General features: G+C 47.4%; 1 protein-coding gene across 1 annotated transcript in view; it reads left to right on the forward strand.

Moving 5' to 3' along the window:
* The window catches only part of LOC104298685 (core histone macro-H2A.2), a 32,745-nt gene that overhangs the window by 494 nt on the left and 5,787 nt on the right, over positions 1 to 26,464 (forward strand). Inside the window, exons 2-6 of the mRNA XM_054174701.1 lie at positions 7,368 to 7,602; positions 17,324 to 17,430; positions 19,253 to 19,450; positions 22,185 to 22,295; positions 25,744 to 25,843. Of these exons, the coding sequence (XP_054030676.1) occupies positions 7,431 to 7,602; positions 17,324 to 17,430; positions 19,253 to 19,450; positions 22,185 to 22,295; positions 25,744 to 25,843 (688 nt within the window). The 5' untranslated portion in view covers positions 7,368 to 7,430. The remainder of the gene's footprint in view (positions 1 to 7,367; positions 7,603 to 17,323; positions 17,431 to 19,252; positions 19,451 to 22,184; positions 22,296 to 25,743; positions 25,844 to 26,464) is intronic.

Consider the following 26,464-nt stretch of genomic DNA (forward strand, 5'->3'; position numbering starts at 1 on the left):
CACCGCCACCTTTCGCAGGCGGTGGGCGAAGCCTCCGTGACGGCGGGAGCGAGCCCGCTGAAGGTAGAGTGATGGTGGGGGGGAACAGAAGCGTTTGCGCGGGAAAGCCAACTGCCACTCCCCCCCGCCGCTGCGCCTCAGGGCGCTTGCGCAGCCCGGCAGGGGAGCGCGCACGCACGGCTGCCGCGCGTCGCGCGGGGTCTTTCCCGTCGCTCGCCTGGCTTCTAACCAATCGGCTGGCTGCCTGCTAGCCCGGGCTCCCTTTGGGCCGGCCTCTCGCGCAGGTGGGATCCGTGCGCTGGCCAATCGGCGGGGCGGGGCGGTGACCGCCGGGTTGTTGGCCGCGCTCCTGGCGCTGCGGGCGGCCAATGGGCGCGCGCGGTAGAGTGGGCGGGGCGGGCGTCTCCAGGCAACCGCGTGGCTTGCGCGCTGCGTGCGCGGGGCTGCCAGCGACCGAGCCGCTCAGCGTGAAGCGGCTGGGGCCGGGCTGCGATGCGATGCGATGCGATGCTGGGCGGCTTGGCGGTGACCCGGCTTGGTCATCGTGGGCTTCGCAGCCTCAGGATTGTGTAAAGAAGGCCCTCGGGCTGCGGGCTGTGCAATGCCGCGGGGGTCAGCCTCTGCAGTTCGTGATGGGAAACTGCTTCTGCAAGGAGCCCCGGGGTTTCTGGCACCGGTGTGCCCGTGAAGTGCCTTTCAGTAGCAGTGTGCTCTGTGTCTGCCGGTTTGGAGCTGGTTGAGTGCCAGGAGGTACGCAACTTGCCCACTGAACAGCGCTGTGTATGCACACAGTCATAGAGCACGGAATAGTTTGGGTGGAAGGACCTTTAAAGGTCACCTAGTCCAACCCCCTTGAGTCAGCAGGGACATCTGCAACTAGAGCAGGTTGCTCAGAGCCCCAAACAGCCTGAACTGGAAAGCTTCTAGGGATTGGGGCATTTACCACCTCTCTGGGCATCATGTGCCACCCTCAGTGTGAAAAATTTCTTCCTTATATCTGTTTTTGTGCCTTATTGATTTATTCAGGTGGCAACCTTTGGCTTTAGGTCTTAGTAGTTACTTTCACAAAGTGTATATGAATGCCCAGTTTAGGTTGACCCCTAGATACAGTGCTTTTGGATTGCTTGTTGATTCCTAACTGTTCAAACAGATCATCAGCTGGAGTGAGGAAAGCACAGGAGTGCTGATAGCCCTGCAGATCCTTCATTTTATTGTTTGCCTGCTGACTTTTACTTTTTTTCAATATGTGGAAGTCACTCCTAGATGCCAAGCACACGTGGAGCATCTGGAAATGTGGATAAATTCAGTAGGAGCAGTTGCATCACAAAGGCTCAGGTTTGTCAGTTGTGGTGAAGGACACTGAAGTCAACATTCAGCTGTGCCTGAGTGTTTTAGCCTGTGTGACCTTCTGCTGTAGGTGCAGTGTAATGCCTGCTTCTGAACCTCTAGTTGGCACAGCTGTCAGAGGGAGGACACCTGGTAGGCTGTGCTAAGTCTTAGTCTGCCAGATGGCATTGCAGCCACCTGTAAGGATACACTGCAATGCCAGCTGGGTTAATTTTACTGGGACTTTATCTAATCATTGCTCAAATATTTAGTGATAACTCAGTGCTGGTGTGCATTTTGTATTTGGTGTTGCTGTTATCTTGGCATGCCTCTGCCTTGTGCATGATCTGCCATTTGAAGAGGAACAGCCAGAATTTATTTTCCTCCACCAGAGTTGCAGCAGTTTTGGTGCTACATTGTGCAAACTAAGCCTTTTTTTCTTTTGCTGTTTTCTGTGATTATTCTCAGAGGAAATAACTAGATTTTATGCATTCTGTAGCACACTGAACTTTTTGGTGTGCAGCTATGCTTTCTTGCCTGATTGTGACATGTTAATCTCTGAAATTGTTTCCTGGCCAGCTTTTCAAGTTCAGACTCACTTGGAGGTTGCAATCTGTTTCTTTGCCTGCAGGATGGTCTTACTCTTCTAACAATTCCAGGTGCCTTTACCACCTAAAGCTGATTATGAGACTTTGTTCTTCTGAGTGTCCATGTAGGAAGGGCTGGAGAGTGGTTCTAAGGCTGTTTTGGTAAAACTTGATCTGTTTGGATGTGCTGTGGGATGCAGATTGCACCATTAATAGTGAGAGGAATGTGTGTTCCTCCAGTGTCCTTGTGCCAGTGATTGTCACCTTCTGTAGATAACCATGGTAGAAGAAAACAAGGTGCCAGTGTGTGTAGTGGAAGGACTCTCCTGAGAGTGGAAAGGAGGTAGAGCTTCTTTTCCAGCAGGCAGAAAGAAAAGATAGCTGTCTGTTTTGGCCTTTGAAGAAGCTTTAATTCACAGAGGAAGGCCCAGCTTGCAAAAGTCTGCCCTATTTTCCTCATATTGTAGAGAGCTCTGGGAGTTCTGGTAGCTACTAAATCCCCCATAGCAACACAAGGATGTTGGAGTCATGGCAGAGTAGGAGTGTGCCATGACCAATTAAAGGATTGGGAAAATTAATTGCTTTAAATTGCCCAAGCCTCATGATCTTGTGGTACCCAGATATAGATACAGCTCTTCTATTTCAGCAAGGATGGACTCCACATAACTGTCATGGCTGTGTTTTTCATTTGAGGCTGTACTTTATAAGGGCAGGTGAAGAGATGATGAATCAGCTGGGAGTGGGGGAACTAATGTGGGTAGATCAAGCACATTTGAAACTGACAAGCCCTTGACACTTAGCTGTGTCACCTAAAGAGAACGGTTAGGAAAGCAGTGCTAAATTGCAGGCCCTTCAGCTCTTGGCAGCTTTGGAGCAGCTCAGGTGAGTGCATCACACCACTTTCTCAGGGCTGACCTGATGGGCGTCCTCCAATGTAAACCAAACCCCAGCCTGTAGGAGGAATGTACCAGCAAGGCCCAAACCTCTGCAGCCTTTTTTGCAGACCAGTTGCAGCTGTGTTGTACAAGAGAGATTCCAGATCTCAAGGAGTGACAAGTCACCCGAACCCATGAACCAGTTCTTTGGTGTCCACTCTCTAAGATGCAGGCAGAGATAGTTGGCATCCCCAGTGTACCACAGGAGTGTACACAGGAGTAAAATTTTAGTAGATGCAACTATGCCATAGCTTGGCTTTCCACCAAAAATCTGCTACCATAGGACTCAAGGCAAGATGAGACAAGCACATATGGTTGTATAAGTGACTCCCCAGTATACCCTGGTCTGTGTAAGTTGCAAAGGAGAGAGAGAGAGTGTTGGCAGAGTTTTGAAACCTCTTCTGTATTTAGGCTTTCACAAAATCCCACAAATATATCTGATCTGTTATCTGTAGTTTGTCATAGATTCATAGAATGGTTTGGATTGGAAGGGATCTTGAAGATCAACTGATTCCAAGCCCCCTGCCACAGGCACCATCACCTTCTACCAGACCAGGTTGCTCAAGGCCTCATCCAACCTGCAGTTGAGCACCTCCAGGGAGGGGGCACCCACGATCTCCCTGGGCAACCTGTTCCACTGTCTCACCACCCTTGCTGTAAAGAATTTCTTCCCAGTCTCCAGTCCAAATCTGCCCTCCTCAAGCTTCAGTCCATTCCCTCTTGTCCTGTCACTGCAAAAGTATCTGGAAAAATACTTTGGCATTCCAAAAGTCCTCTTGGCAGCAGGGGAAAAAAATGGTCGAGGCTTGCTATGAGAGAGAAGGGAAAAATAAAGGGATGGGTAGGGGTGGAAAGTTCAGTGAGGCAACAGAAGAATGAGCCAGAAGTGATTAGTTAAACATAAATTTATATAGTGCCCCAGAGCAATGTGCTTAGTTATATAAATATGTTTTGATTTTCCATCACAGAGATCAAGTGCAACCACAGGATTTTCTGTGGATATAATCTCAGGATGTTTGCTTTGTGTGTGTGTGTTTGTTTTCATTGATTTACACACAGCTGGGAATTGGTGCTATAGAAGCAAATGGAGGAGAGAGTAATTTAGTATGATTTTGATTCATGGTTGGTTGGCTCTCTGGAGGGATTTCAGTGCAGGATTGAACTCTCAGCTGATGAAACTGTCCTGTTAGTATTGCAGGAATCAGATCATAGCCTTGTGCATACATGTATTAAGTCCCACCTTAAAATGAGTTATTGTTGCTCTTATTACTCATAACAGAAGGCTGTTCCCAGAAGTTGGCTCCTCTGATGGCTAGCAACCTAATTCCCAGCCTACGTTTCTTCATCAGTGTGAATGTGGGTTCTCACAAACTGGAAAGGACACTTCATAAAGGCTAATCAGCAGCACAGTGTGAAATTGAGAGTTTATAAAGGGTTTGGCACAAATGGGAGGTTTCACTCAGCAAGAGGGCTGGAGGAAGGGACATTAGGAGATCACCTCCTCCAGCTGCCTGTCCCATTGCAGGTCCAAAGCTGCCTGCGTCGCTTCTGACATTCGTTGTCTTAACTGTTGTTTAAAAAGTTCACTTCTTAACAGAGAAGACAGACAGATATTTTTCTTAGCTAACAAACATACCTACTTCTTCTTTAACTTGTCTAAAGTTATCCTGGCAGGAAGATTTTGGCCACCTCCCCATCTGAATCTCCTCCCTGCTGCACAGCTTTTGTAAGAGTCCCACTCTTCTGGCACTTTTATGGGGAGCAATTATTCCCTTCTGCCTTTTTTCACATCTCTGAAGACCATTATCATGTCTCCCCTCTTCTTTTTGCCCTCCCTTTTACTTTGTGTCAGATGTCCTTTTGTTCTTATCACCCTCCTCTACTTTGCATGCCTGAAGCACAGTTGGGCGCAGCTCAGTGCTGGTTGTCCTCCTGCTCCTCCACAGCAGCTCTATTTCCCCCCTCCCCGCTATAACCTGCTGGCTCCCTATCCTACACAACTGGTTACTCCTGCATCAATGAAATGAAAGCATTCTTGGGCATTTTCCCTCCTTACATCTATTTGAAGTGCCTGTTGCCTTTAATTCACACTTACAAGCAGTGGTACGTGAGCCCTTTTATCACAGTATTTCACAGTATCATTAAGGTTGGAAGAGACCTCAAAGATCATCGAGTCCAACCTGTCACCACAGACCTCATGACTAGACCATGGCACCAAGTGCCACATCCAATCCCCTCTTGAACACCTCCAGGGACGGTGACTCCACCACCTCCCTGGGCAGCACATCCCAATGATGAATGACTCTCTCAGTGAAGAACTTTCTCCTCACCTCCAGCCTAAACTTCCCCTGGTGCAGCTTGAGACTGTGTCCTCTTGTTCTGCTGCTGGTTGCTAGAGAGAAGAGACCAACCCCTTCCTGGCTACAACCACCTTTCAGGTAGTTGTAGAGAGCAATGATGTCTCCCCCTGAGCCGCCTCTTCTCCAGGCTAAACAGCCCCAGCTCCCTCAGCCTCTCCTCACAGGGCTGTGCTCAAGGCCTCTCCCCAGCCTCATTGCCCTTCTCTGGACACATTCAAGTGTCTCAATGTCCTTCCTAAACTGAGGAGCCCAGAACTAGCCACAGTACTGAAGGTGTGGCCTAACCAATGCAGAGTCCAGGGGCACAATGACTTCCCTGCTCCTGCTGGCCACACTATTCCTAATGCAGGCCAGGATGCCCTTGGCCTTCTTGGCCACCTGGGCACACTGCTGGCTCATGTTTAGGCAGCTGTCAATCAGCACCCCCAGGTCTCTCTCTGTTTGGGAGCTCTCAGCCACTCTGACTCCAGCCTGTAGCTCTGCATGGGGTTGTTGTGGCCAAAGTGCAGTGCCCAGCACTTGGATTTGTTGAATGCCATCCCGTTGGACTCATTTTACCCTTCTTGATTCCAGGCTGGCACTTCACAGGGAATTTGCAGTGGGATGATCAGCAGCATCAATTTAGAGGTGTCCATGTCTGATGGGTTTACTGGTTTAACCTTTCCTACCTCTTGTTGTCGTGCCCACATAATGTATTGCATGCAGTAAGAAAAAAATATCAGGCTGATAGCAAAAGACACACCAGGGGTTTATAGATCCCTGCAGCCCCTCTGGTGGTTTAATTTCCTTGATACTGTAAGTGAAACCAGTGTGCAAGTTGTGGTAGATCCCTACCCTTGGCTTTGGTTGTTTGGATGAGCTGGTTTCTGTGAGTACCTGGCTTTGTGACTCTGTATACACTCTTGCTTTGTAATTAGCAGGATGAGAACCAAACACAGATTTCTGTACCCTCCTTGGATGAGTGCTGGTCTTGCAGTGATGCCAAATGACTTGCAGATTGTGACAAAATCGATCAGTGTCACCTAAAGCCAGCAGAATGTTCTTCAAATTGTCTCCTTCCTATTGTTTCCTTGAGGTGAATGAATTCTGGGAATGAAATAGCAGTGCCTTCATTGACAGAAATAGCATCTGGGGCATGCTCCATGTTTGTTTCAGGGGAGTCACTGGGATCATAATTAAGTTACCAGGGCAGCCACCAAAATGGAATTAAACCAAATTTTTGTTCACAGAGTTAGAGCTTCCCCAGTATTTGACTGAGAATGAGAAATGGGGTTGGGCCTGTGACCACGTGCACCCTTTGGAGTGGCTGACTCCAGGGCTTGTTTGTTGTCTCTTTACCTTCAATCTCTCAATTGGCAGAAAAATAAGGAAAAAAATGAGGTTTGTTTTCTTTGCCTCTATGTGTAGACTGGATTGGCTCTTAATGCAAGGAAAGAAAAATGCATCTTCAGGGAGCTTGATGGACAGAAAAACCTGGTTGCCAGTCCTTTGAAGATGAGAGAGTAAAGACCCTCTCTGAGCTGAGTGGAGGAGGCTTCTGAGGCTCCCAGGGGGTGATCCAGGGAGACTTAATGGAGGCGGTGATGTCTGTGATCTGGCTCCAGGGCTTAGTTCCTGAGGCCAGAGCAGCATGAAGGGAGGTGCTGGAAGCACAGCTACTTGCCTGCTTCTCCAGCCATGCATGTGAAATTCCCCTTAGAAAAAAACCTGTGGAGAAGCAGTGTGTTGGTAGGTAGGTTCTGTCATCTCCTGGGCAAGCACTATAAACCATTATCAGCTCAGTGAATGCTGTCTTCCACTGTGGCTGTGCTTCTCAGCTGTTTATCACTTGCTAAGCTTAACATCTCAGCATGGAAATCTTCCGTGCTGCAGGTGTCTGCCTTGGTGTGATTTGGTTTCCATGCTGGTTTCCACATTCCAGCACCTCCAGATCCTTCTAGTACTAGGGGCTCCAGAACTGGAAGCAGTACTCCAGGTGGGGTCTCCCCAGAGCGGAGTAGAGGGGGAGAAGCACCTCACCTCGACCTGCTGGCCACGCTTCTCTGATGCAGCCCAGGATGTGACTGGCTTTCTGGGCTGCAGGTGCACACTGGTGGCTGGTGCTGAGCTTCTCATCCGTCAGTGGCGAGCACCAATCCTGTTTTCTTTTCTCTTGGCAGCTTTTGGATCGGAGCAAGGGGGTCTGGAAATCGCCAAGGAATTGAAAAGCACAAAGCTCCAAGATGTCAGGCCGAAGTGGGAAGAAGAAGATGTCCAAGCTGTCACGCTCCAGCAGGGCAGGAGTCATCTTCCCCGTGGGGAGAATGATGCGCTACCTAAAGAAAGGAACCTACAAGTACCGGATAGGGGTCGGCGCTCCGGTTTACATGGCAGCCGTCATAGAGTACTTAGCAGGTAAACCAAGAAGCTGCTCCTGCAAGTGCTGGTCACACTCAGAAGCCAGGCATTGCCATGGGATGGGGTATGAACGTGTGAAAACCGGGCTCTGCGAGTGCAGGATGTCATGAGATTTGCTTGAAACGCTAAGGCCGTTAAAGGGGAGCCTAATGAGGCTCTGCAAGGCCTGTACCTGGGGAGGAATGACTCCCTACACCAGTACAGGTTAGGGGCTGACCTGCTGGAAAGCAGCTCCATGGAAAAGGACCTTGGAGTCTTGGCTGGCAATAAGTTATCTGTGGGTCAGCAATGTGTCCTTGTGGACAAGCAGGCCAACGGGATCCTGGGGCACAGTAAAAAGAGTGCATCCAGCAGGCGAAGGGAACTTCTCCCCCTCTAGTCTGTCCTAGTGAGACATCTGGAGCATTGTGTCCAGGTTTGGTCTCCCCAGTTCAAGAAAGACAGGGAAATACTAGAAAGTCCTGCAGAGACTACAAGGATGATGAAGGGACTGGAACATCTGTCTGATGAGAAAAGGCTGAGATGCCTGGGGCAATTTAAGCTGTGGAATAGCAGCCTGAGAGGGGATCTTATGTTTACAAACATCTCAGGAGTGGGTGTCAACAGGAAGGGGCCAGTCTCTTATCACTGGTGCCCTGTGACAGGACAAGGGGCAATGGACACAAACTGGAACACAGAGGTTCCACCTCAACATGAGGAAAAACTTGTTTACTGTGAGGCTGATGGAGCTCCAAAACAGGGTGCCCAGAGTGGCTGTGGAGTGTCCTTCTCTAAAGACTTTCAAAATCTGCCTGGATGTTTGTGTGACCTGCCCCAGGTGATCCTGCTTCTGCAGGGTGGTTGGACTTGATCTTCAGAGGTCCCTTCCAACCCCTACCATTCTATGGAGATTCTCTCCTTTGGAGGCACCATGCTTGGTCACTTGCTTTTCACAGAGTGAGGAGTTACATCTAGGTAGTTTGTGTCCAAGAGCAAGTTGATGTGAATTAGGCTTTTGGAGCACACCTGGATGTGAATAACAGCAAACCCACTTTGTACATCTGTTGTGCCTTTCAGGTGAAGAAGCTGTTTTACTGGGTGCATTTCTTGCACAGCAGTGTCAAAGTGTTATGGAATGTGGAGGTTGTTCATTTGTATTTTAAAAATCCTTTTGGCTTGCCTAAGTGTCTTATAAAAAAAATGTTTCAGGGTTTAAATCTTCCCACATCTCCTGAGTTTTCTTTTCCCTTCCTTTCTGAAACTGACCTCAGAGGAAGGGGCAGGAAGGGGCATGGTGATGCAATATACTGTGCTGTATTGCAGTATTTCAGGCTGTCTTACCTTCATGTCTTTCTGCTTTCTTATTTGAATGTGGGAAATAGCACCTTGGCCAATTGTTCCCACACCTGGTGCAGAGAGGATTCTGGGTTCAGGTTACTTAGGTGTTACAGATCAAGACTGAGGTGCATTAGAGAATCTGTGAGGAGGCACAAGCCTGTGTGGAATGAGCTGAGTGGGTTGTGTTTCAGGAGCATAGTTTGTTGTCAGAGTGGCATGGAAGAAGTTTGCCTTGGATCCTGGTTGTCCACATAACAGCACAGCAGTCTTTGCACGTACCACGCTGTCTTTTTCCACACGTGAAAACTTGTTCTGGCTACCAGACGTTAAGAGCACTCTTTCCTTTCAAAGGTGTTAGAGAAAATCTGCAATAGTGATCATTTCACTGTTGAGACATTTCTGATCATGCATGTTATGGAAACTTTCACATCTGTGCTGATTTAATTACAGGATAAAAATGGGGGGGGGGGGGGGGGGGGGGAGGTGTTGGTTTGGTTTTTTTCTGAGCCTATTTCTGGAGCTGGACCGAAAAGGTAATAGCTGATGTGGAGGAAATACAAAGAACATCCTGAAGCTTGCTTTCATCTTCACTCCCAGCTCCTTCAAGAGCTAAGTTCAGAACAGGAGCTGGTTTCCAAAGAAAACCAAACCACCACTGAAAAGCAGAATCAAAATCCAGGCTGGTGAGCATCTTGCCCATTTGTTTGATTGTTTTGTTTATCTGTTTTTCACCGTGTCAGAGCAAACAGGTTTATTTTAAGGTCATTTAATCATAAAGATCAGTTCTCTTAAGTGATTTTGGAGAAGCTCTTTCACTTCATGAAGAGCAGGCACGTACTCATATTTGCACAGTCCAGTTTCAGGCATTAAAAACGAAGTTTTGCAACTACAAAAATCTCTTGACAGCAGAGGCTGGTGCAGTTGTGCTGTACCAGGAAGGTCTATGGCCTGCAGAGCTTGTTTAGCAGTCTGCTACACGGAGTGCTGCTCAGCAGGGATGCTTCAGAAGGCTGCAGAGAGAGCTGGGGGGGGGGAAAGTGAGGACAGAAGATTTGTAGCTTCCCTGCTACCACAGAGATTTTCAACCTTGTTTTTGTCAGTGTGCCTCTGTGTGTTTTCTAGTGGAGGCTCAGAGCCTCCTCAGGAATGTGATAAATAGAAATTTCTCTGTAGGAAGATGTCTTTGCTTTACTTTATCATTGATTGCAGATCGCTTACAAGACACCTACAGGCCTCTGGGTATCTTGAATATTGCAAGATGAAAACCTTATTACATGGGGTTTGGCAGTAGCACAAGTTAGTGTTACAGTTATTTATAGGTTATATAGAGTTATTATAACTGAATAATGTGCTGCTTAAGGACTCTGCTGACCTTCAGGCTAGGGAGGAACACCTTTAATACCTTTCCCTTTTCCCACTCCACAGCAATCCACAGCATTCAAAGGGGTTTCTAGGATAAACATTTGGAGATGCTTGTTCTGAGCCCTGGCAATTACTCCAAGGTGTAGTAATAAACTGTCAACAGCACATCTGGTATTTGCAGCACTTTGGTAGTGCAGCCTGAGTTATGGTCATCTTTTTAGAACCTACAGTGCAGCACTGTTTGCCTATCCCCTGACCTAGAACAGTGTATGTCTTGGCTCTGTTTCTGGCTAGAGAGTGCAATTTAATTTCAGTCATTAATCTGGTGAGGGGCAGAGTCTGTGTGGCCCTACACTTTGCTTTAGGGGAAAAAAATAAGACACTGTAGTCAACCAGGCAAGAAAATGGCTAGATGTGTAGGCTGGGAGCCCACATAAATTGTAAGGGACTGTTATTTTAAGCTGCATGGTTCAGCAGAGAGATTCCCCCCACTCTCATCCCAACCCTGTACACACTGGAATAAAATGGAGCGATGTTTCTGAGCAAACAGCTCTTGCTTGTGGCTTGTGGTCTTTTCCAGCCCAAGTTTCTGTGCTCCATCCAGACTTTTGTTTGAAGAGTTTAAAAGGGGGACAGTTCAGGTGAAAACTGCTGATCCTAATGTGTACATGTGAATAGAGTCTCTGGTTTTTGGGAAGCCCTGTGGGAACAACTTGTGGTTTTCCAGGGCTGTTATCAGCTGGTAAAGTTTCTTAACAGATGATGCTTCCAGTTTTCTCTCCTGGACTTGCAACTGCAAATGGTGGCTGCTCAGGCTGAAAGCCTGCAGACAGGGAACTGCTTCAGGCTCAGTGTGGTGGGTTGAAATCAGCCCTCAACTAATTTGGAGTATTACTTCCCCAAATGAAAATTGCCAGCCTAGCTCAGAAGGTTTTGGAAGGAAGTGAAGCTGTATTTACAAGCAAACTACAATCTAGGAATATGAAATGCGGTGGATGTGTACAAAATATACAGCCATAGGTACAATGTTGATATATTTGCAATTCATAAACAACACAAACTCCTCAGATCCATCTGGATGGATCCAGGGGACCCATTCACCTCCTCCCCCACTCCCTCCTTCCTTCCCTCCCATTACCTCACAGAGTAGTCAAAACAGAGAGGCCCTCAGCAAGGCCACGAAAGAGAGAGAGGAAAGTTGCAAGCAGAAGCAAACAGAAGAAAAGAGAAAGAACTGTTTATGCCTCTGCTCTGTATTCTGTAGACCCTACCATTATTTTCCTTTTACATCCAATGGTCATTTATTTTCAGTCTTTGCAGTCAGGAACTAGGTTAAAGTTCCCCCTTCAAACTGTAACACTCAGACTGGAAGGGTGGGAGTGAGGGAGCCTGGTTCTTGAACTATTTCACAGAAGCAGGTTGAACCATGGGGGTTTTGATAAGTTGGAACATTCATGAGAACTTCTCCTCTAAACAGCCAGGTGCTTCTCAGCATCAGAGCAGAGGCTTGATGCTTTCCAGAAGGGGAAGGGTGGTCTCTACCATCTCAGAGAAATTTGTTCTCTTTGGCCAAGCTGTAACTTTAAAAAAACCCCACAAATTGTTCATGCTCAGTAGAGACTTAGATTTGAGCAGCTAAAATCTTCAAAGCCTTGGTCCTCACTGAGCATGCTCCAGCCCCTCTCAGTTCCCAATGCTGCCCAGCCTATGATGGAGCATACCTCCAGCTCTCAGCTGTGGCAAGTGACTGGACTGCTGTGGGCCACTCCATGCAGCGGCTTAGCATTGCTCAGCCCATGGCTACAGGTGCTCAGAAGGACTTTCCCTCTCACTGCTGTGCCCAGCTGCTCCTGGTCACAGCACTGAGAGCAGGGAGTAGGCTTTCTGTGGTTGCAGCAGTACTGGCCAGCAGTGGGGAGGGAGGCCAGAACCAAGGCAAGCTGCACAGAGGCAGGTGACCACAGATCCAGGACTGGAGCTGAGGCAGGGAATCTGTGAATAGGAGTTGAAGGAAAGGCTAATCCTATTTACCAGCAAAGAGGTGGAAAGGGCAGGCTGGAATTAACTGGGTAAGCAAGCTGGGAGGCTGGGAACAGGTTCCATGTTGGTCAGAGAAGGAGACTGAGAACAAACTGTTAACATTTTGAGGAGCTGATGGGTATGGAGAAAGAACATTGGTGTTAGAGACAGAGCCAGGGATGGATCTGTCTAGGGGGGAGAGCTGAGCTGATGACCAGTGGGGAAGTGAATGGCAGGAGTGTCCAAAAATCTTACCAAGAAGCTGGAAAAATAAGGCATAGGCCAAGGACTGGAGGGAGATGCAGCTTCTGGTGAACCTGGTAAGGAAGGCTGAGCCTTAGTATTGCTTCAATGGAGAAGAGTAGGTGGGAGAAACAGAACTATCCAGGGAAGGCAACTGAGATAGACATGTGAGGAAGGAAGAATGGCTATAGAGCTAGGAAAGCAAGTCATGGCTGGGATAGAAGCAGAGTGGATGAGGCCAGGGGGTCAAACAGGATCAGAGCTATCTGACTGCTTTCAGTCAGGGCCTAGCATGGACCAGCAAGATTCCTCTGAGCGATCAGCTGGCTGCCGGCCTGTACTTGTGAGGCCCTAGAGCACTGAACCTCTTGACTAGCATCATCTGGGGGGTGCACCTTGAGCACCCTTATTCCCAGTTGCCAGGTGGTTCAGAGTGCCTTTTGGCTTTGGTAGGTGTTTTCTGTCACAAGCTACTACATCCTCATGTTTTCCCTTTGTATGCAGGAGTGATTGTGGCTGCACCCTTCAGCCATTCTCAATGCCAAGCCTGTACTTCGGCTTATCAGCTCCATTGTTAGAACACCAGCAAGCACCATAGGGTGTCTCAAGAAGAGATATTTTTATCTCAACTGTTTAGCTAATGTGAAGAAGTGTTCTAAGGCTTTTTGGGTTTTTTTGTAATCTCTCTGTGCTGTTTTATATCTTAGGCTTGAAAAATCATGTGGCAAAACTGCAGCTTAATTCCTTTATCCCTGTTTGCTGGACCAGTGTAGGGCTCCACTGGCTTCAGAGTTAAAACTCCATGAGAAGATGGCCTCAGTCCCACTGGATTTATGGACTTTGCCACAGACACATGCCAGACTGCTCTGAGTGACTGCAGTCACCATCATGTAAACCATCAGCTGCATGTGTCCCAAAATGCACCTTCTCACAATGCAGGCAAAGAGTAGATGCCTCTTGATTAGGAAGCAGAAGACATGTGAATGGTGTGCTGGTCAGAGGAACTTGCAGCAGATGTCAATGGAAAGTCATCTTCTCTAAATTAGGGCAGAACACAGCACCAGCAAGTACCTCCTTCTCCAAAGAACAGCAGCTGAAATACTCTTCTATCTGTTGTACTCATCTGCCAGCAAGAGACAAAGCCAGCAGATAATTTTTCCACTTGCAAATGGAGGACCAGGGACTCCATCATCTGATACATCTTGTCAGAGCAAAGGCATTATTGGTAGATTTGTACATGGTAGTGCAACAGCACCTGTCAAAGCTTATCCTAAAGGAGAAGTGGAAAACCAGATAATCTGCTTGGAATCTCTCCAGCTCTACTATCAGTAGTTCTCATATATCTTTCTTATCAGTCCAGCTGAGCACATGACAAAAGCAGGCTGAGCTCAGCTGGACAAATAGCTCTGGCCTGGCTAGGATGCTTCTAGTTCCCAGACACCCCAAATCTGTTGATCCATCAGCTAAAGAAACTTCTTTTTTTATTATCCTGTATGCCACAGGCTGAGAAGATGTAATCCCATTCAGGTTATAGCTTGGCTGCTGCTTGTGCTGGTTGAAAGTCAGGTATGTTCTTCCCTGGTCCCAAGTGCTTATGAAAGAGGAGAAAAGGCTTCTTTAGAAGTAGTGGATGTTGTGTGGAATCAGTGGATAGTTCTGGGCATCACCCTGTTGACCAGCATTCGCTGTCTCTCTGAGGCCAAGGTGACCTGTGGAGTGCATCAATGAGCTCCTTTGCTTGTAGCCCTCTGTGCTGAAGATCTCTGAATCTGAGGTTATGCTTCCAGTGTGGAGGCATCTTGTTTGTGTTTTGAATCTCGAGGGGAAGCAAGAGTGTTTAGATTTCACCTTAATTCTTAGTGCTGAGAGGAGGTAAAGAAAACCCAGCTCATGCCTGAGAATCTCAGGGTGCCTGATTTCAAGAGTGCTTGTTACAGTGTAGGGCTTTATTACAGGACCTGTATTCTCAGACTAGTCTCCTTCAGGTTTAGGTGACTTAAGCTGTCAAGATGTTTCTACACAAAGCAGTTTCTTTAGGGATCTGTTCTTATCAGCAGAGGATGTGACAACTGAAGCCTTCAGGTTGGATGTTGCCTTTTGCAAGTGCCATTTTGTATCCTAAGAGTACGAGTCACTGCCTCCAGCATTACAAAAACATGCAGCTAGACAGCAGCTAGAGGGAGGTAAGGCAATTATTTACCTGTGCAAATAACTGGCATCCCTTGATAAGTTACTGATATGCATAAACATAGTCTCTCTCTACCTTGGATTCCCTTCTTCCTGGTGTCCTGTGGTAGATGAAAAGTGGCTGGCCTTTGAGTGTTCTGCGTTTTTTGCTCTTGACATTAGGCAGAGGACATTTGAGTGCACCATCAGGATGCTGCTGGCCAAAGGACCCAGAGCCTGGGGGAGTGGGGTGAGCACACAGGTAGCAGGATGTGCCTGTTGTTGGCACATCTGAAAGAACTTCAGTTACCACGCAGGTAAGTATGTGTTGGCTTTGTTTTCCTCCTGATGCAACTTTCCTCCGCTATCAGCACCCACTGGAGAAATCTGGGTCTCTCTTCTTGCTCTCTGCTGGTCTGCACAATGGATGGTGATCTGCTCCTGCTCTCTGCTGCTGCATTGGCTCCACTGGCAGAGGTCTGGCAGTTGGGTCTGAACCATACAGCTCTGCAGGCCCCACAGGGGCAAATATAGCCGGATTATGCAGGATCTCTTTTCAGTCTCCTTGTTTCAAGTCCAACTCCAAGGCTTCCAAGTTAGGAAATGCCAGAGCTGAGGTTGCTGGCCCAACTTTTAATGTGGGCCCAGTGTGGTGTGGTGTTCTTTCTGATTGTCTGATCACACACTGCTTTTCCCTCGTGGCAGCGGTCTAGTGATCACAAGGAGGGGTTCTGTTATTTCCTAACATCCAAGTGCTTGTCTTCACGACTTTGATAGCCTTCCTTGGAAGTGGTGCCTGACTAGTTGTGAACAGCACTGGCCTTTTCTTAAACAATTCACTGTGAATGAGCACAAAACTCCAAACAATGGCTTTTCCCTCTCCCAGCATTCACTTAAGTATGTGTGCTGCACAGTAGTGAAAAGTGGATGACAAGTATGCGCTTTTGTTATTTTAACTGAGTGAAATTGAAAGCTTGTATTTTTCCCATGAGCTTAAACCCCTTGTTGAAATCCTTTGGATTTTAGCCAGAGAGCATTTATGGAGATTTCCACTCTTTCTTTTCTATTTTTTTTTTCTGCCCATGAAGATTCTTCTTTTTATAATGGTTACAGTTCTTTGTTTACTTGACTAAAAGGGAGTATGACACGATTAATCTCCAAGGGCTGCAACACCTCTGCTGTGAGGACAGGCTGAGAGAGTTGGGCTTGTTCAGCCTGGAGAAGAGAAGGCTCCAAGGAGACCTTCTGGTAGCCTTTCAGTACTTTAGGGGGGCCTTGTAAGAAAGCTTTCTTAGCAGGGCCTTTTGTGACAGGACAAGGGGTGATGGTTTGAAACTACAAGAGGGACATTTAGACTGGAGAGAAGGAAGATGTTGTTAACACTGAGGGTGGTGAGGCACTGTCCCAGCTTGGCCAGAGAAGTGGAACCATTCCAGGTCAGGTTGTTTGGGGCTCTGTGCAACCTGCTCTATTTGCAGATGTCCCTGCTGACTGCAGAGGGGTTAGACTAGGTGGCCTTTAAAGGTCCTTTCCAACCCCACCCATACTACAATGATTAGAGGATGATGATTAATAGGACACTGATGGACTGTAGCTTTCTTACCCTTGTTAGTGACAGATGTAAATACAAAACTAAAAGCCAGAGGACAGGGACACTGGATAGTTTCAAATAAGCAAGATGTGAACGTGATCTTTATGATTATCTGGAGCAAACCATTCCCTTCTCCTTTCTTTCTCAGGGCTTTAGTAGAGTTCTTACATGAGCAATAACTTCTGAGTAGGGGCCAAAGTGTGAGTTAATGAATTGCACTGATTGCTGCAGTTAAATAAGCTCAGAAGGGTACGTCTGTGTTTCCTCTCCAACAGCCAGAGAAAGCTCAGTGGCTTTAGCCACGCTGTAAATGTTGCTGCAAATGTGGAGAAACTGCTTTTGAAGGGCCCTCCTGTTCCTGGGGATGTAGGAGGAACTTTCTACCAGTAGTTCATGCATTGAAGCTCTTACATTGTCTCTGCTTGCCTCTTAAGTCAAACCTTCCATCTCTTGTCCTGAAACGAAGCTTCTCACAGACGCCTCAGCGCCCTTTACTGCCGAACCGCAGCGTTGCCTGGCTAGTTTGTTGGCTTTCAAAGTTTCTCTTCAGATGCACCTCAGTCTTTGTCTTACCTGGTCCTGAGAATCCTTGCTGGTTTGTCAGAATTGTCTGTGCCAGGTTTGGGGTTTCAGTGCATGCTTTGCTGTTTCATTGTTAACAGGGTTAACTGCCTGATTTGGAACTGCTGATGAACATTTTCCTAGGGTGTTTGTTGGGGTTTTTTTGGGGGGGAAAGAATTCTGATGTGGGACTTGTAAAAGAAGTTACCTGAACCAAGCTTAGCATATTTTCTGCTACTTATCCTTTAGGGCATCAGGAAGGACAAATGATGACACATACATTTACAAAGAGTTAATTAAGTGTGGTTCGGTTCCTGCCTTTCTGTAGCAAAGGCCATTTAAATTGGGAAGCTTCCCCCTGGGAAGGTAAATGGCTACTAAGAAGGAATGTAAAACATATGTACAGGGTGTGCAAAAGCTGCATCTTTGCTACTCATTTTTCTCTCAATGTATTTGCAGCTGAAATTCTAGAATTAGCAGGAAATGCAGCTCGAGACAACAAGAAAGGAAGAATTGCCCCCAGACACATCCTCCTGGCAGTTGCAAATGATGAGGAACTGAATCAGGTACCTGTTTCCATTGCAGTGCTGTGGCACCCAATGAAGCTGCTACCACAGAAGGTTAGGAGCAGTTTAGTCTGGCATGTGGATGAGCACACAGTTATTAGAGCAGAAGACGACAAGCTTGTGCCCACTTGAATATAAGCAAACACAAAAGGAGGTTCTGAGATATCTTGAATCTTCTGGATAGAAATTTTGCTTCTTTTGTAGCCTGTGAGCCCTGTCAAAGTAGGTAAACTTGATGCTCAGTATTTTCTTCAGGGACATCCAATCCTTAAATGAAATGTGCTATATGGAAAGCCTTTTCCCAGAAGCTGTAGAAATGTGTTTCCTATTACACTGTCTGTGAGGCCCGTCCTGGGTAGGGATCTGGCTCACTCTCTGCTATTGCTGCCTCCAGGACTGTTTCCCCCTCTGCCTGCCCACGTCCCATTAGCACCCAGACTGTGGTTTGCAGTGCTCTGAGGATCACTGGTGGGATCACTTCTGCTGAACTTGTTGAGTGAGAAGACAGATCACAGCATGGGCCATGAATCGCAGCATTCAGAGGGGCTGGAAAGGTTCAGTCAGCATCAGGGGATCTCTTCTTAGTTGGCCCCACGTGAAGATGCATGACATCATTCACACTTTGAAAGATTCCTGCATTTCATTTGACTGCTTTAAATAATGTAAATGTGGTGCCCATGAAGTCATTTAGCTCTGTTTCCAGTCAAGGGGACTGAACAGTCAGGAGAGAGGGAAAAGCATGCTGACACTACCAGTCCATCTCCTGCTTCATGAAGGTGATCACTGGCCTGTGAGTTATGGACAGTTCTGGGGCCTCCAGCACAGGCACATGGAACTGTTGGAGGGTGTCCAAAGGAAGCCACAAAGATGATCAGAGGGCTGGGGACAGGCTGGAAGAGTTGGGGTGGTTCTGCCTGGAGAAGAGAAGGCGTCAGGGAGAGTATATAGCAGCAGAAAGGGGCTACAGGAGAGCTGGGGAGGGACTTTTTACAGGGGCTTGTAGTGACAGGATGAGGAGCAATGGCTTTGAGCTGGAAGAGGGGAGATTTAGACTAGAGATTAGGAAGAAATTCTTTACAATGAAGGTGGGGAGACACTGGAACAGGTTGCCCAGGGAGGCTGTAGGTGCCCCCTCACTGAAGCTGTTCAAGGCCAGGTTGGATGAGGCCTTGAGCAACCTGTTCTAGTGGAAAGTGTCCCTGCCCATGGCAGGGAGTTGGAACTAGATGTTCTTGAAGGTCCCTTCCAACCCAAACAATTCCATAAATGTGTGATTCTGTGACTAGATCTACTGTTGATTGTTAGGAAGAAGCCAGGCTTTGCCCCCATGCATCACAGCCCATTCCTGTTGTTATTTCCACAAAGCAGGTTCTTGGGGCTCACACTTGCTTTCACTGTTTCCCTGTCAAAGGGATGTGCAACAAGTCCTTTGGCAGGGCTGAAGTGCAATCATTTTTGTAAGTAGCCTGCAGGCTCTTAGCTCCTCTTACCCTCATTCACTGCTTGGGAGTCACCAAGGGCAAGACCAGCAAGGGAAGAGAGAAAATTGACCAGTGCTGGAGTTCTCCAGTATGTGCTAGCTGACCTCACTGCCACCTGCCAGAGTTCCTGTTATTGTGGGCTGTCTCCATGTTAGTTTTGTGGTGGTTTGTCTCTTTTAATGGTTTTTGTTTTGCTTCCGTGATAAAGGGACAAGGTGCAGTGCTTTAGGAGGTGTAAACTCCACTTGGGTATGTGTAGTGTAGCCAGCAAAAGTAGTGTGAGTGCAGACTAAGGGAACCTGTAATGTGCTGCTCCTTGACACTGCTGCTTCTCCATGCAGTTGCTAAAAGGTGTGACTATTGCAAGTGGAGGTGTCCTGCCCAGAATCCAGCCAGAGCTTCTAGCCAAGAAACGAGGTGCCAAAGGCAAATCTGAGACTATCCTTTCCCCTGCTCCTGAGAAGAAGGGAAGGAAATCCATGGTGACCAAAAAGAGTGGGAAGAAGGCAAAGTCCACCAAGGCCCGGACACCCAAAAAGGTAAGCATGAGGCACGTGTAGGATTCCAGAGGTGTATGAACACCAGCTAGGATTATTAGGAGGAATAAATGAGTTCTTCTGCATTGTTTATAGTTGGAAATGGGAGGTAGGAGTTGATACTTTGAAGGCCTTTGACACTGTCTCCCACAGCACACTCCTGGCCAAGCTGTCGGCCCATGGCTTGGACAGCAGCTCTCTGAGCTGGGTTAGGAACTGGCTGGAGGCTGAGCCCAGAGAGTGGTGGTGAATGGTGCCACAGCCAGCTGGCAGCCAGGCACCAGTGGTGTGCCCCAGGGAGCAGTGCTGGGCCCCATGCTCTTTAACATCTTCATTGATGATCTGGATGAGGGCATTGAGTCCATCATCAGTAAATTTGCAGCTGACACCAAGCTGGGGGCAGGAGTTGATCTGCTGGAGGGTAGAGAGGCTTTGCAGAGGGACCTCAACAGGCTGGACAGATGGGTAGAGTCCAAGGGCATGAGACTGAACACATCCAAGTGCCAGAGGCTGCACATTGGCCACAGCAACCCTATGCAGAGCTACAGGCTGGGGTCAGAGTGGCTGGAGAGCAGCCAGGCAGAGAGGGACCTAGAGGTGCTGGTCAATGGCAGGCTGAACATGAGCCAGCAGTATGCCCAGGCAGCCAGGAGGGCCAATGGCATCCTGGCCTGGATCAGGAGCAGTGTGGCCAGCAGGAGCAGGGAAGTCATTGTGCCCTGTGCTCAGCACTGGTTAGGCCACACCTTGAGTCCTGTGTCCAGTTCTGGGCTCCTCAGCTTAGGAAAGATGTTGAGATGCTGGAAGGTGTCCAGAGAAGGGCAACAAAGCTGGGGAGGGGTCTGGAGCACAGCCCTGTGAGGAGAGACTGAGGGAGCTGGGGTTGCTTAGCCTGGAGAGGAGGAGACTCAGGGGTGACCTTCTTGCTGTCTACCACTACCTTAAGAGAGGTTGTAGACAGGCAGAGGTTGGTCTCTTCTCCCAGGCAATCAGCACCAGAACAAGAGGACACAGTCTCAAGCTGTGCCAGGGGAGGTTTAGGCTTGAGGTTAGGAAGAAGTTCTTCCCAGAGAGAGTTGTTAGCCATTGGAATGTGCTGCCCAAGGAGGTGGTGGAGTCCCCATCCCTGGAGGTGTTCAGGAGGAGACTTGACAGGGTGCTTGGTACCATGGTTTAGCTGATGAGGTGGTGTTGGATGATAGGTTGGACACGATGATCTTGAAGGTCTCTTCCAACCTGGTTTATTCTATATTCTATACAGACACTCCCAAGATTGTATTTTTTCTCTGAACCTTAGAAATAAAGGCAAACCCAGTGTTCTAAAAATCAGTTTCCATAACAAAAGCCTTTGAAGCTGTGAGGGAACCTTTGCAGATTTCCATGTCACCCTTTGCCATACTTTCTTGCTGTGTAGAATCCCTTTATCTCCACACTAACTGTGTGGCAGTGAACTTCAGCTTTCAAAACAGAGGAAGAGATGTTTGAAGCCATTTTCTGGTTGACAGATCTCACACCTTCGACCTTGTACAGTTACTGTCCAGACAACTCAGCCTGACATGGAACATAAATACCATTTTGACAAGCTCTTTGGTTTATGTGTTCTTAAGTGTGCTGCTGTTAATGGCATTGAAGAGTGGCAGGAAGAGTAAATGAATCTGAACTTGATCACTGCACCTTCCCTTACAGTTGCCCATTCTCTGGCACCATCCAAAAGGGTTTCATTTGATCAAGCAGTAACCCAAATCAGTGCTTGCAGTTTGTCTTTCTGGAGTGTGCATCTTGAAACACTGCAGCGTGTTTCTTTGGGTAGGATTAAAAGACACTAAGCTTTAACCTAAGCTTTTTAAGCTTGTGCTAAGCACATCTTTCTGGAGGCCTCTAAGCTTTAGTACATTTCCATAGCTGAGAATGTGCAGGATTAACTTTTAAACACAAAAGAAAGTTGCTTAATGGGCTCCTTAATAGGATGCCTCTGTGTATTGATGTCAGCTACCACCTCACTTGGAATTGTGCACATGCAGAGTTTGGGACTTGCTAGGAGGAGTTAACTTCTTGGCAATACCTTAAATCAAAGATTTGGAGATGTTAAGACATGCTCCTGCAGCCCTGGTAGGAACAGGTTTCCTGCTGCTGGAGCTAGGTTGCATGAGGCAGTGTGTCCCACAATGGGGATTTGGCATTCATGCTTCAGCTCTGAGCTGTTTCACTTTGTCACTGTGACTGCTCACATGGAGGTGTGATGGCTTGCCCCTGTCAGTGTGGATTCAGATTGCAAAGGTGTTTTTTTCCCTTCAGATTGGACTGTTTGCCTGGGTTACTAAGTTACTAAGTTTGATTTGGTGTGAGCTCTGCTTTGGTAGCAGCAAAAATAAACTAGTACACACCCACCCATAAACACAACCTTAACTGTGAGTAAAACTACAGATGGATGTGGGTGCCCCGACTCCTAATGTGACCACAAACGTATGTGGTGCCTCAGATGAACCTCTGGTGTTCTAGCATTACATAAACAGTGAAGACCTCTGTTGTTGCATAATCTTTGGGGCTGTGAGTAATGTATTGATCTCAGCTGATGAGGTTTGTAGTAACTGATTAAATCTATGGTTGGACTTGATCACCTTCAAGGTCTTTTCCACCCATAGTGATTCTGTGATTGTTGAATAGTGGTAGATGTGGATTATTTTTTCCTTTGAGAGTTCCTGATCTATATATTTTTTTTTTCCCTCCCTTCAAACAGAACAAACAGAAAGAGAATGAAAAAGAAGGAGCTTCAAATTCCACATCCGAAGATGGACCCGGGGATGGTTTCACTATCTTGTCCTCCAAGAGCCTTGTGCCAGGACAAAAGGTAATACATAGTTGGAACAGGTTGGGATCACAGCAAAGGAGCCTAGCAGAAACAGAATCAATACAGGCTGGGGGGATGATGAAATTGAGAGCAGCCCTGCAGAAAAGGACTTGGGGGTACTGGTGGGCAACAAGCTGGACATGAGCCAGAAATGGGCACTTGCAGGCCAATGGCATCCTGGGCTGCATCAAAAGAAGCATGGCCAGCAGGTCAGGAGAGGTGATTCTGCCACTCTGCTTTGCTCTGGTGAGACCTCATGGTGACTCAGGGGTGACCTTATTGCTCTCTACAACTACCTGAAGGGAGGCTGTCGACAGGCAGAGGTTGGTCTCTTCTCCCAGGCAACCAGCACCAGAACAAGAGGACACAGTCTCAGGCTGCACCAGGGGAGGTTTAGGCTGGAGGTTAGGAGGAAGTTTTACACAGAGAGAGTGATTGCCCATTGGAATGGGCTGCCTGAGGAGGTGGTGGAGTCACCATCACTGGAGGTGTTTAGGAGGAGACTTGACAAGGGTGCTTGGTTGCATGGTTTAGTTGATTAGGTGGTGTTGGACACGATGATCTTGAAGGTCTCTTCCAACCTGGTCTGGTCTGTCCTATTCTATTCTCATGTGGTGTACTGTGTCCAGCTCTGGAGCCCCCAAACAAGAGAGACATGGAGCAGGTTCAAAGGAGGGCCACAGAGATGATCAGAAGGCTGGAGCACCTCTTCTATGAAGACAGGCTGTGGTTGTTCAGCCTGGAGAATGGAAGGCTGCGGGGAGACCTTACTGTGGCATTTCAGCATCTAAAGGGGACCTACAGGAAGGCTAGGGAGGGACTGTTTAGAAGGGTCTGTGGTGATAGAATGAGGAGCAATGATTTGAAACAGGAGCAGGGTGGATTTAGATTGGACATTTGGAGGAAGTCCCTTACAATGAGAGTGGTGAAATACTGGAACAGGCTGCCCAGGGATGTGGTTGAGACCTCATCCCTGGAGACATTCAAGATCAAACTCAATATGGCCCTGGGCAACCTGGTGTAGTTGGAGTTGTCCTTGCTGACTGCAGTGCTATTGGAGAAGATGACCTTTGAGGGTCCCTTCCAACCTGCTGCATTCTGTGAATCTGTGATGCTTTTGGTCTAACACCAGGACTGAACCTTCTCTATGTTCTCCCTTAGCAGTCCCAACTTTAAGGCCAAAACTCATTTTGAGCTGTTCTGATTAATTTCTTGCCCTAAGCTGTGTGTGTTAGTTTGGACTTGGCTGTGTTGTGCCTGGCACACTGCCACACCAGGTTTAATCTTCTAGGCTATTTATTATGTATAAAAGAGTATTTCTTTGCCAGGTCCCAGGATCACCCAGCAACTTCCAGGTGTTAGTTTGTGCCAGAAGCTTGGGTGCTCCATCTGAAAGCAAACGGTGTGGCACCTCTCCCTCGCTGCAGGGCTTGCCTACTTCTCCATCTCAGCACAGGTTGTGATACTTTGCCTGGCTACAATTACAGAGCTGCCCCTGGAAAATAGCTGCATGTCCTTAGTGGCCAGCCCTCTGTTGGTCCCATACTTTGTGTTTTCTTGTACTTACCAAGAGGGAAAGGGTTTTTTTTTTCCTCTGCCTTAATTTTCAGACCCTTTGAATGAAGGTAGGGTTTTTCTTATGGATTTAACTATTATTATTACAAATATTGAGGTCACCTAGAAAAAATGGTCTTCCTGGAAGCCCTCTGTACTGATGCTGTACCCTGTTGTATGAGGCAGCACTGAAGAGCCCAGTCTGCCTAATAGGTCTCTTGCTAAAGCAGCGATCTAGAATGTGCCAGACACATAATGGATCCAAAAGGCTGCTAAAAGCTGTAATCTGGCTGGGTAGGTGAAACTTCAATCTCCTTTATTAGAGTACAGGCCTCCCTTAGGTTCCCAGAATCAGTGCAGCTTCTCACTTTCTTCTCTGAAATGGGCAGTGATTATTGTTCTGGTTAGGACTTAACCCTACAGCCTGTCTTGGTTGAAACAAGGCTTGCTGGGCACATGTTCAGCACCTCTAAAGTCTTTTTAATGCCTTTTGGGGTTTCTGTCCTCTGTTTGTTTCTCAAAGTGATGAGGCTGTGAAATCTGGGGAGCAACCTTTTTTGAGCACCTTAAGACATCAGGCTTTAGGCAGTTCCTATATTGTATGGGTGGGTAAAACATTTCCTTGTTTTACTTATGCCAGGAACTGAGAGGGGAGCAATGACTTGGGTGATGAAGCCTCTATAGATGAGGATAGTGTTCAGCCCTTTACAGTAGTTTGTTTACTGGGGGGCAAGTCTTTCTGCAGGAGAAAAGCATTTTTCATTTTAGTTTTCTTCTCTTTAAACAAAAGCATTTCCAAAGTCAGCCTCTTCTCTTCAAAGTGTGATGCTGGAGCATGAATTTTTCTAGCAGTAACTTTGTAGAATCATAGGAAGGGACCTTAAAGATCATCTAGTTCCAACGCCTCTGCTATGGGCAAGGACACCTCCTACTACACCAGGTTGCTCAAGGCCTCATCCAACCTGGCTTTGAATGTTTCTAAGGTTGGATCCTCCACAACTTCTGTGGGCAACCTGTTCCAGTGTCTCACCACCCTCACAGGGAAGAATTTCTCATGTCTAATATAAACTGAGCTTCTTCCAGTTCAAAGCCATTATCCCTCCTCCTGTCACTCCATGCCCTTGTGTAAAGTTGCTCCCCTGCAGGTCCCCTTCAAACACTGGAAGGCTGCTATAAGGTCTCCCCTGAGCCTTCTTCAGACTGAAGAGCCCCATCTCTCTCATCCTGTCTTCCTAGGAGAGATGCTCCAGCCCTCTGATCATCTTCATGGCCCTTCCGTGGAGCAAGCTCCTAAGATGTGGGCATATCATAGAATCACAGAATCAGTGAGGTTGGAAAAGACCTCAGAGATCATCAAATCTAACCTGTCACCCAAGGCCTCATGACTATTAAACCATGGCTTCAAGTCCCATATCCAATCCCTTTTTGAACACCTCCAGGGATGGTGACTCCACCACCTCCCTGGGCAGCACATTCCAATGGCTAACAACTCTCTCTGGAAAAAACTTTCTCCTCACCTCCAGCCTAAACTTCCCCTGGTGCAGCTTGAGACTGTGTCCTCTTGTTCTGGTGCTGGTTGCCTGGGAGAAGAGACCAACCCCTACCTGGCTACAACCTACTTTCAGGTAGTTGTAGAGAGCAAGAAGGTCTCCCCTGAGCCTCCTCTTCTCCAGGCTAAACAACCCCAGCTCCCTCAGCTTCTCCTCACAGGGCTTGTGCTTGAGATCTCTGAGTGATGTAGAAATTGATTGAAAGCTCAATATCAGAATCACACCTATTGAACACTGATCTCTCAAAGACTGAATCCAGCCTTCTTTCATTTTAGTTTTTCTGGTATGAAAATGATTTCACACTCAGATTGCAATTACTTATTCTTTGCTCTCTTGTTTTGCAGCTTTCTCTGACACAGAGTGACATCAGCCATATTGGCTCCATGAAAGTAGAAGGCATTGTTCACCCCACAACTGCTGAAATAGACCTGAAGGAGGAAATAGGTGAGGCTCTGCTACATGCAAAACAAACAGGTCTAGAGTTGGAACAGGAGCTGCTCTACTAGCTGCCTGCTGATATCCTTTCCTATTTCATCTGAATCTTCCCCAAGCCATCAAATGTCAGCACTTCTGAAAACCAGGCTGGCTCAGACTAGGTGTAGCAGGTTAATCACTCATTTCTCTTGTTGTAATGGTGTTTTTATGACAATCAAACCACAGATAATTTGTTGAAGCACACGAGCAGCAGAGCTGTAGATGGTCATTAGTGTAGTCTTCAGTGGATTGTCTTTACATTTGCCTCTGCCAAAAAACCAATCTGTATTAGTAAACACTCCTAATGATGCTTCTCACTGTAGGATTTTACATACTCATATACAAAGCCTTCTGCTGCTCATGTGAAATCTTGTTACTGCTGGTGTGGAAGTATGGAAATTCTTCACTGGCATCCCAGCTGGGTTTGCTTCTGAGAGTAGCAGGGTTTGTATGTTGGGTTGATTTCTGAAGGCTGAAACTCTGACTCCTGAAAATCCTATCTTCACTACTTTAGCCATGGGGCAGAGTAAAGACAGAATTCATCTAGAGAATTACATTGATTTCCAGTGATAACATACAGGGGGGTTCAGA

Source organism: Dryobates pubescens, chromosome 30, assembly GCF_014839835.1.
Source record: "Dryobates pubescens isolate bDryPub1 chromosome 30, bDryPub1.pri, whole genome shotgun sequence".
Classification (NCBI taxonomy): Eukaryota; Metazoa; Chordata; class Aves; order Piciformes; family Picidae; genus Dryobates; species Dryobates pubescens.